Source organism: Gopherus flavomarginatus, chromosome 3 (assembly GCF_025201925.1).
Source record: "Gopherus flavomarginatus isolate rGopFla2 chromosome 3, rGopFla2.mat.asm, whole genome shotgun sequence".
Taxonomy (NCBI): Eukaryota; Metazoa; Chordata; order Testudines; family Testudinidae; genus Gopherus; species Gopherus flavomarginatus.
The window spans coordinates 267,977,244-267,987,992 of record NC_066619.1 but is presented as its reverse complement, the minus strand read 5'-3'; the positions used below and the strand labels follow the sequence as shown (position 1 = coordinate 267,987,992).

The 10,749-nt window shown below is 43.0% G+C and overlaps 1 protein-coding gene across 2 annotated transcripts in view; it reads left to right on the top strand.

Annotated features, from left to right (window-relative positions):
* The first annotated feature begins 753 nt into the window (after positions 1–753).
* The window catches only part of C3H4orf48 (chromosome 3 C4orf48 homolog), a 28,229-nt gene continuing 18,233 nt past the window's right edge, over positions 754–10,749 (top strand). For both annotated transcript variants that reach the window (XM_050948125.1, XM_050948126.1), the window contains exons 1-2: positions 754–3,044; positions 6,063–6,135. In XM_050948125.1, coding sequence (XP_050804082.1) covers positions 2,856–3,044; positions 6,063–6,135 — 262 coding nt within the window. In that variant the 5' untranslated portion in view covers positions 754–2,855. The remainder of the gene's footprint in view (positions 3,045–6,062; positions 6,136–10,749) is intronic.

The window sequence follows — 10,749 nt, the reverse complement described above, 5'->3', positions numbered from 1 at the left end:
AACTCATTTTTTTCAGTCTTTCCTCATAGGCCATATTTTCTAGATCTTTAGTCATTTTGTTGCTCTCCTCTGGACTTTCTCCGATTTGTCCACATCTTTCCTGAAGTGTGGTGCTCAGAACTGGACACAGTACTCCAGCTGAGGCCTCATCAGTGCATAGTAATGTGGAAGAATTACTTCTCATGTCTTGTTTCCAACACTCCCACTTAAGGCCTGGTCTACACTTAAACCGAATTTAGCAGCATTAAACCGATTTAACCCTGCACCCGTCCACACAACAAGGCCCTTTATATCGATATAAAGGGCTCTTTAAACCGATTTCTGTACTCCTCCCCAACTAGAGGAGTAGCGCTGAAATCGGTATTGCCATGTTGGATTAGGGTTAGTGTGGCTGCAAATCGACGGTATTGGCCTCCTGGTGGTATCCCAGAGTGCACCATTGTGACCGCTCTGGAAAGCAATATGAACTCGGATGCACTGGCCAGGTAGACAGGAAAAGCCCAGCTAACTTTTGAATTTCATTTCCTGTTTGCCCAGTGTGGAGCTCTGATGAGCACAGGTGGCGATGCAGTCCCAAATCCAAAAAGAGCTCCAGCATGGACTGTACGGGAGATACTGGATCTGATCGCTGTATGGGGAGACAAATCTGTTCTATCAGAGCTCAGTTACAGAAGACGAAATGAGAAAGCATTTGAAAAAATCTCCAGGCTATGATAGACAGTGCTGTGTGACAAGTGTAACGGAAAGCCAAAGAATCAAATGGACACTCATGGAGGGAAGGAGGGGGTACTGAGGACTCCAGCTATCCCACAGTCCCCGCAGTCTCTGAAAAGCATTTGCATTCTTGGCTGAGCTCCCAATGCCTGAAGGGTCAAAAACATTTTCCCGGGTGTTTCAGGGTATATGTCGTCAATTTACACTCTCCCTCCCCCCTGAAAGAAAAGGGAAAAAAAGCGTTTCTCGCCTTTTTTCAATGTCACCCTATGTCTACTGCATGCTGCTGGTAGACGGGGTGCTGCAGCGCTGAACACCAGCATCCCCTTCCCGGTGGCAGACTGTACAATATGACTGCTATCTGTCGTCATCATCAGCCTGTGAGTGCTCCTGGCTGGCCTCGGTGAGGTCGGCCGGGGACGCCTGGATAAAAATGGGAATGACTCCCGGTCATTCCCTGCAGATGGTACAGAATGGCTGGTAACTGTCTTCATCATAGCAACTGGAGGCTGAACTCCATCAGCCCCCCCACCCCCCTTTCATGTCTAAAGATAAGATTCTGTACTGCCTGGACTATCATAGCAGCGGGAGGCTGGGCTCCTCTCCCCTGCCACCCTTTAATGTCCTGCCTGGACTATCATAGCAGCTGGAGGCTTCCTCCCCCTCATTTTATCTCACTAAAAGTCAGTGTTTCTTATTCTTGCATTCTTTATTACTTCATCACACAAATGGAGGGACACTGCCATGGTAGCCCAGGAGGGTTGGGGGAGGAGGGAAGCAATGGGTGAGGTTATTGCAAGGGCACCCTCTAGAATGGCATGCAACTCATCATTTCTGCGGAATCTCTGGGGCTCTCACACGGAGCAGCTGTGCTCTCTGGTTCTCTAGTACACTTGCCCCATATTCTAGGCAGGACTGACTCTATTTTTAGACAAAACATAAAGAAAGGTATGACCTGGGGAGTCATTCCCATTTTTGTCCATGCGCTCCTGGCCGACCTCAGCGAGGCCAGCCAGGAGCACCCATGACAGCAGCAGACGGTACAGAACGGCTGATAACTGTCATCTCATCGCCAATTTACAATGGCATGGCAGACGGTGCAGTAGGGATGGTAACCGTCTCTGCTACCTTGCAAAGGCAAATGAATGCTGCTGTGTAGCACTGCAGTACCATGTCTGTCAGCAGCATCCAGTACACATACGGTGACTCTGACAAAAGGCAAAATGGGCTCCATGGTTGCCATGCTATGGCATCTGCCAGGGCAATCCAGGGAAAAAGGGCGTGAAATGATTGTCTGCCGTTGCTTTCACGGAGGAAGGATTGAGTGACGACATTTACCCAGAATCACCTGCGACACTGTTTTTGCATTGGGATTTCAACCCAGAATTCCAATGGGCGGGGGAGACTGCGGGAACTATGGGATAGCTACAGGAGAGCTACCCACAGTGCAACGCTCTGGAAATTGACGCTAGCCTCGGTACATGGACGCACACCCCCGAATTAATGTGCTTAGTGTGGCGGCGTGCACTCGACTTTATACAACCAGTTTATGTAAAACCGGAATAATCCTGTAGTGTAGACATACCCTCATACATTCCAGAATTATGTTTGGCAATTTTTTTGGCAACAGTATTACATTGTTGACTCATATTTAGTTTGTGATCCACTGTAACTATATAAGGTTTCAGAGTAGCAGCCGTGTTAGTCTGTATCCGCAAAAAGAACACGAGTACTTGTGGCACCTTAGAGACTAACAAATTTATTTGAGCATAAGCTTTCGTGCGCTACAGCCCACTTCACTGGATGCATGCAGTGTATATATATATATCTTCCTTCTGTATTTTCCACTGCATGCATCCGATGAAGTGGGCTGTAGCCCACGAAAGCTTATGCTCAAAGACATTTGTTAGTCTCTAAGGTGCCACAAGTACTCCTGTTCTTTTTGTAACTATATAGTGGACCTTGGGTTCCATTCCAGGTTCTGGAAAGGTGTGTCCTCTAGTGGTCACAGACCCTTCTGCCCCTTTTTCTCTCCCCACAAAAGCCTGACCCCTTTACCCCTGTCTCAGACCCCTCTCTCTTCCCCTAACTCCCAATCTTAGCCTGGACCCTGGGCTCCTTGTCTCAATCTACCCCATCATATGGTTCTTTTCCCTTCTGGATTCATTAGATTGATTTCTTCTTTTTGTTCCCTGGGTACCAAAAGAGAGACAGTCTCCCTGCCCTCAGGACCACAGAAACCTGCCCAAGCTGGAAGAAACAATTGCAAAGGAAGTCCTTCTCAGCCCCAGTACCCAAGATGGAGTATGCTCAGTTACTCTGTGGGGATGGTATGTGCAAAGTTCTGTTGGTACATAGAAGCTGTGAGGGGATGGATCAGGTCTAGTACAGACCGATTCTTCAGAGAATTTAGCTGCCAACCTTTTAACAAGTCTGGATTGAGAATGTGTGAAACGAGATTTTTTTTCTAAGGCTTATAACTTGGCCAGGGTTTCTCACTGAGACATCCTTGATACAAAGGCCACATTTCAACCCCTTTTCCAAAGAATGGAGGTGCAAGAGCATTTCAACAAAATGGTTGTATGAATTTTTTCTAATGTGGACAAAACAACACATTTTCCCCTAGGTTGGTCCTCAGAAGCACATGGTTTCAGCAAAAATAGTCTAACTAAATTCAGCCTGAGGCAGACAGCTGACATAGAGAATGTCAGCCCAAATGGCTAAAGACTAGCAAAGTTATCAGAGCCTAATAACAGATCTTATGCTGGAAAGTGTCAGGATACCTTAAGTATAAGCGTCGTTGTCTGTGCCACCGATAATGAACAATAAAATTGAACCTTGGTAAAATTAATCTTCAAAAATGTTGTTTTAAATTAGTTTTTCCAATGATCCATACAGCTGTTCATATGCATTAGAATTATTGCAAGAACTGAAGGAAGCAGAAAAGGGGAGCAGGGAGAACCAAGTCTTAACTTAAACTCCCCACCTACAAAGGCCAGGAAAAGTAAAACTGGGTGCACTTTTTCAACCAAAACATTTTTTAGTGAAAAATACAGATTTGGCAAACATAATTTGTATCAATTTCACCAAATTGTTCAAGTAAAAAAATCTTAAAAGAAAAATTTTAAAAAAATCTAAATGTTTCAACATTTTTGGAACAGGACATTTTGATTTTTCAGTTTAAAATGACTTTGTTTAGAAATTTCCTTTAATTTTATTTAATAATTTATAAAACTCCTCAAAATTAAAATGAAACATTTTGTTTTGGGTTAAACAAAATGTCTTGCTCAACCCAAAACAATTTTTTGATATGCCAAAATTTTTTGGTTTTGGTTCAACCTGAAACTCCTACCCTATCCCTCCCGTCCTAGTATTTTCAGAATTGCTAGTGAATCAAAAAACCCATTATTTATCCACATATACAACAAAAGAAACTGTAGGACTCAGCCTCTTCTGTTGTTTGATGAGACAGTCTAGTTGAATTTTGGAAAACATTTTGAAGTCTGTGTTTGCTATAAATAGTATTTTAAAAGTTATCACATTGAGTTATTTATTTTTCCAAGCTCTTGTTCCAGGAGAACCTATGCCCTTCCATTCTGGCAGTTATTTTTTGCCCAACATCAGTGAAATACAGTTTTGTTTTGTTTTGTTTTTTTAAAGCTACACATATTTATGTCCTCAGGTCCCTCTCAATACCAAACTTGATGTAGGGATAAATTTTGTAATAAATAGATTGTTAACATACAGGAAAATATTTTTCAAGTATTGTCCAATGACCAAACAGCCAGGAAGTGTGTGTGATAATTTTGAGTAGAGTGGTTAGAACATGAGGGGACGCTTTCCTCCATCCTGTGAAATTTCAGAATGTTTCACTGTGGCAAACGGGTGCAGCTTTATTTTAACTTCCACTAAAGAAACCTTTCCAGGCAATACCTGGTCCCATAACTGTAACCAAAAGGTGGCAGCATATTGTTTGCTATTCCTTTTCTCTCACTTCATGGAAACACTAGCAATGAGCGACTCAACTCCATCAGTCTGCAGAGATGCCAGGAAGACTGGCATAATCGTGCTGACTAAGGCATGTAGGGGATGACTAATGTAAATTCAGCTGTTTGTTTAAAAGAAAGGTGGGAATGGAATGCATTCCCATGGAATACAGGCCTGTTATCTCAGTTGGTTCAGTGGTTTGCACCTCATTTGTTAGGCTTTTGGCACAAGATTGGAAACACCTCTGAAGAAAGGTTATATTTTAGCTCACTGTTAGTCTGCTGAGGCAGCTTCAGGAAGAACATATCCTTTACTGCTTGTTAATTAATCTAGGCATCGTAAACAGACTATGAAAAGCCTCAGGTGTGTTATTGATCTGTGAGACTTGAGCCGAATTTTGTCCCTAGTGCCCACCTTGGATAACTGGACTGGGTCTGGTGACCTCCCCAGGACCAGGAAGGGGAGGAGGAGTCCTTCATGCAGAAATATACAAGAGTGAAATGGTATGAATATACAAGTCAAGGTTTTGCTGAATGACTGCATCTGTTTAAAGCCTTCCTATGCTCCTGAAAGATATGCAGATGTCCAGTTCCCAGCTTCAGTGGTAAGGGGCATGTGCGTGTATGTGTTCTGGACATCACTTGCTCTCTGGACTACAGCAATGCAATGAATCTGGGCATGAAGCCAGCAGCCCTTAGGAAACTCCAACTAGTGCAGAACACTGCAGCATGACTCCTCAGCAACACAGGCCAGCGAGAGCACAGGAGCCTTGTCTTCCATGTCCTCAGCTGGCTTCCCACAGACTATCAAGTCCAGTTCCAGGTCTCAGCCTTTGCCTTCAAGGCTCTCAGTGGCCTGGGCCTAGGATATTTAAAGTATCACCCAATGCTCTGGGATGAGGACCACTGTTGACAACTCTACTCCCCAGACACGATGGAGCTTTCTAACACAGGGGTAAAGCTTGTCTGTGCCAGAGACAGTTTTCGCAGGTGAGGTTCACAAACTGTGGAACAAACTCCCACAGAAACCAAGAACCAGCATAAACATTACCACTTTCTGTACTAAGTGCCAGATGCACTCCTTCGACCTGCCTTCTCTAACTTAACCACAGAGTGATGGGTGCATGTCTAAAAAGAATCCCTCAAAATGTTATACTGACAAATAAATCTTCCTGTTCTTTTTTTGTTCATGCAAATATATTGGGGGAGGAGGAGAGATGAGAATTACTTCATGAAGTGTCTTATTTCTTTAGTTGCTGCTGTGACAGGTATGAGTTAATACAATTTTCACTGTGCCAGCATGAGCAGATTTCAAAGCTGCTTGACTGTTGCTTTCTCTATTTCCTGTCTCTTGCTGAACAGCTGGTCTCTAGAAACAGAGGAAATGTTTCCATTGGGAGTTTTCAAAGCCAGCTTGAAAGAAAAGGGACAGAGGGTACGTCAATATGTCTCTCCCCTCACTTTCCCTCCCTGCACTATTAAAACACTCCAATTTGGGAATTGTCTTTGTATCACTGGCTAATTTCATGCCTTCATGGACCCAGAGTCATGTGTTCAGCTCAGTCTGTCCTTAGACCTTTAATTAGCTGGCCACTGTGAACAGAAATTCTATTTTCCTTTATCCTTTACTTCAAAAGTATCTGCAGCACAAAGTTATGCACAAAAGACACAAAACTTACAAGTCTGCATGTGACAATGCGAATGCCAATGCAGTTTGGGGTAGCATGGGCAGTGTCCCAATACTGCTCCATTACATTTGTTGGGATGAAGGTGCTTTTTGAAGTTGCTGTGCTTGTGTCTTATCTAAATGAAGATGGTTTAATTGGGATCTTAAGGCTGCCTTTTCTTTACTCTGAAGAGTTATTTCTGCTCCCCAGTCCCTTTATACTTTTCTTGTTCTCTCCACTGACATGTGCAATTTTCTCTCTCTCTCTTTTTGGGTTGGGAAGGCAGGCCAGAATTTATACTCCTTCAAGAGTGTCATTCTATCAATAAAACACCCAGAGGTGCACCTATTCATTAAGATACTGGCTGCTAGTCATTGCTACTCTGGGTAAGATTTAAATCAGTAACCTTGAGTTAAAAGGTTTTTCATGTTGTTACCAAGCTTTTGAGCCACCTGGTTCCCTGACTTCGCTCCTAGGAAAAAGTGACAATTTAGTATTTCCCTTCTTAAGTTAGGGCTATGTCTACACTATGCACCTTTTAGCGACACAGCAATGCAGCTAAAAAGTGCACAATGTTGTCGCTGTTTGTTAGCAGGAGAGAACTCTCCTGCCGACAAAAAATTTCCACCCCAACAAGAGTCCTGCCAACAAAGTGCTGTTCACACTGGAGCTTTTTGTTGGCAAAACTTGTTTTTTTTTCCTACACCCCTGAACAACAAAAATTTTGTCCCTCACTTTCCAGTGTAGACAAAGCCTAAGTTTTGAATATTTAGAAGAAGGCAGGTAGAAAAGTTTTCAAAAGGGCCTAAGTCCCAATTAGTCAGTGAGTGGCTTGCATTGTCTAAGCCACTCTTAAAAACAAACAAAACGATCAGCAACAACCCCAAGCCAAAAATTCTACTGTGCATGTGAAAAAAACATTTATACGCTCAACTCCTTTTTTAAAAGTACTAAACAGATTTTCTTCAAATGTGGCTTGCACTATAGCTACAAAACAATCCAACTTTAAATAAAAAAAGTTTGAGCCAACTGTGAATGATGCAGGGTCAATATCTTTTCCTGGAATAAGTGAGGAATAGTGCATTTGCTTAGTTTTTTCACAAACTGAATCAATTCTCTTCAAAGTGTCTCTCCACCACCCATGCCTGATTCACTTCTGTGATGAGACTATAGAAAATTACAGACTCAAATGCATTTGTTTGCAAGAGCCACGAGCAATTGAAGAGGTTAAGTGGGGGGTTATAATGGAAGTTGGAATTCAGCTTTAACTGCAGAGTGAGCAGTAGCACATGCTAATTTATCTGTCACGTGCAATGTGTATTTTTCAGATACTGAATGCAGCCGTGGTCTTGTTTGTGTTAAAAAGAGATTTTTCTTATTATTGTTACTATGTTTGCCTGAGCCATGTTGTAAAACTGCCATAAATCCATTGGGACTTGTGGTTTTTTTCTTTTTCTATTTTGAATCTTGAAAAATTCTCACTTCAACTTGCACAGTTAAAAAAACCGGACAATATGAAAACCACATGCCCTACGTGTGAACACATTTTCCCCTCCATGATTCAGAGCAGTATTGGATTGTACTGTAACTCTTCAAAGGTGGCAGTATTGTGACAGCAAAATTAGCATATCACAACTGTTCCATTAGCACAGACATGGCAAGAATATGTGCTTTGAAAAATAAGAGCTTTTAACCCCCACACAACCTCTTTCCTCTTTACCCTGATGCAATTTCCAAGGCGCAGTCGGAAAGCTAATTAAAAGAAATCTCCCTTCTGTGATGAGATTGTTCTGTGGGGATGAAAACCCAGAGATGTCTGCACAGAACAGGTTCCTTGGCATTAGAAAAACATCTGAGAAACAGAAAGCTTTGTATTTTTGTCTTTTCTTTGACACAGGGAGTGGCCATTAGGACTACAGCTTTGCACAGTCTAGGGGATTTAAGTGTGCCCTAAAAATAATAATGAAATGTACTGTGGAATCCCAGCATACGTGTTTGTTGGGAACTCTATTCCAGTGCATGGCTTTTCAACTTGCCGGTTGTGAACTGGACTCAGTGTCTGTCTGGCCCATGTCTAGGGTTCCTAAGCAATATGGTAACACAAATAAATAATTATATTAATAATAACAAAGCTGTGTGAGCAACAGATTTTTCACTAGCAATTTCAAAATACTGAAAAAAATTTGTTTGGATCAACATAACATGGACACCTTCCAGAATTTTTAGTGAATCAAAAAGTCAGAGACAAAAAAAGTAGTTTCAGGGTGAACAAAATGTTTTGTTTCAGTTTTGACCATTTTTAAAGGAAGTTGGATGTTTTAAATTAAATTGAAGGAAATTTCTGAACAAAATTGTTTTGAACTGAAAAACTGAAACAGAGTTACCTTTTCTGAATTGTTTTTGTATCAAAAAATAATTTGGCAATATCAGCACAAATTTGTAAAATGTTTCAGTGTAACCAAATCTTCATTTTTTTTTGCTGAAAAAACTTTTAGGGGAAAAAGCACTGGTTGTGATCACCTTGCCCATCCTGGATGGGTGTTCCTGGGGTGGAAAAGGCAGGTCTTTAGTATGGAAAAGTTGGAGAAAAATTTTCTCTATGGCACAGGTGCCTTTCTTAGGGCATCCCCTGAATACCCTAAATCTGAAGCAAGTAACAGAGGTGACTTTCACTCTGTTGAGCTTGAAACCGTAGCCACCAGCGCCGAGTTCATGGTGTTGTAATATAACATTACTAAATTTATTTAAAATAAAATACTACAATCCCAATTTGTATAAATGTCTATCTACTTATTTCAGTGTTTGTTTTTACTGCCTCCCACCACTGTCTGAGTGCCTTCCACGTAAAACTGATAGCAATAGTGAAGTTCTCAGGGTAATCATGTGGCTTTGAAAATCAGGGATGTCCCCTTTTTTCTGAGTCCCGCTCCATGCCCCTGTTTGTTTTACAGAAGCAGTGTATTACAAACCCCAGCAGAATGGCTGCATGAAGGAGCTGCCAGGTAGCTGAGCTGGTGAAATTAACAGCTGGCTGAGTGAGCACATACTAACCTTAAGGACCACTTCTAGATCTGCCATATAGTAATGTTCCTACCTGCCCCCTTATGCACCTCCCATGATTCTCCTGCTGCCCCACAAGAAGTCAGGTCTCTGAGGAGGCTGAGAATCTTGACACCCCTGAATGACAGCCTACTGGCAGCTCAGCTGCACTCACTGCCACCACATGCACGCATGCACTGCAGGTGAACTCCAGCTTTTGGTAGGGTGTCAAGACCAGAGTGGGGAATGAAAGGTGGGAGACAAAGGATTGAGAGTGAATGTGTGAGAGAGAATTAAAAAGTGTGACAGAGGGAGAGAGAAAACTAGGAAGACAAGAGGAAAGGAGCAGAGGTAAAGCAAAAAAAGACAGAGGTACAGAAGAGGCACCCTTTCCTTTTCCTGTCTTTCTTAGCTTCCTAGAACCTGCAGGGCTGGAACCTGGGGGGTTCTAGGCTGCTGATGCCTCTACTTAGGCTGGGTTCTTATGGGAGGACCCTGCGAGGCTGGGCTTGGCAGGAAGTACCACCCAGCAGGACCTGAGTGGCAGCCTCTCACAGCTCCCTGATTGGTCAATACCTGTACATAAACCAAGAAGCCGTGATGGGAAGCCGTCTGAGCAACAACTCAGACTACCTGCCCATTTTTGCCCCAGACCTCTGCTTGCAGTCGACCCTGGTTTGTCCTTGACTTCACTCTTAGATTGTTGTCTGTAACCCGGTGCCCAATCCTGATCTCCTGCCTGCCTCCTGGCACCTGACCCTCAGTTCACCCTCTGGCCTGTCTTGGACTCTGGCCTCCCGGGGCCTGACTCCTGCTCCAACCACTAAGTCTGACCGCCCATGTCCTGGTCATGACACAACTGACAAACCCTCCTCTGCACATCTCAGCCCCCTCTAAAGAATGTCTGTAAATTCTTTCACTGGGACAAGTGTCTTGGCTTTTCACTTTGAAAATGTGTCTGTCCTCTAAATGACCTGCTTTTATTTTGAAACATAAATCCTGTCTCAAGCTATTAAATGTTGTATCTGTGCAACTCTGGCTCGGGCAACTCTGAGTTTCTGAGGCATCGTTCTGATGTTTTGGTGTGCAGACTCACCCATCAGACTGCCAGGCTTAAGGCTTTTGGACAGTTCTGGGTTCCAGTGATAACAGTGCAAAGCCTGAGAATTTTCCTTGGTTCACCGAAGTTTGAGCGTCTAAAAACAGTATTCTGCAGAAATCACAGCAATAGGGCAATGCACAGCACAACAATGGGGTGAAGTGCATCTTCTGCAGTCTGCTTTTGATAAAATGTTTTCTAGAATGATGAAGGTGTAGCCTGTATCATTTGAGCAACACTTTGT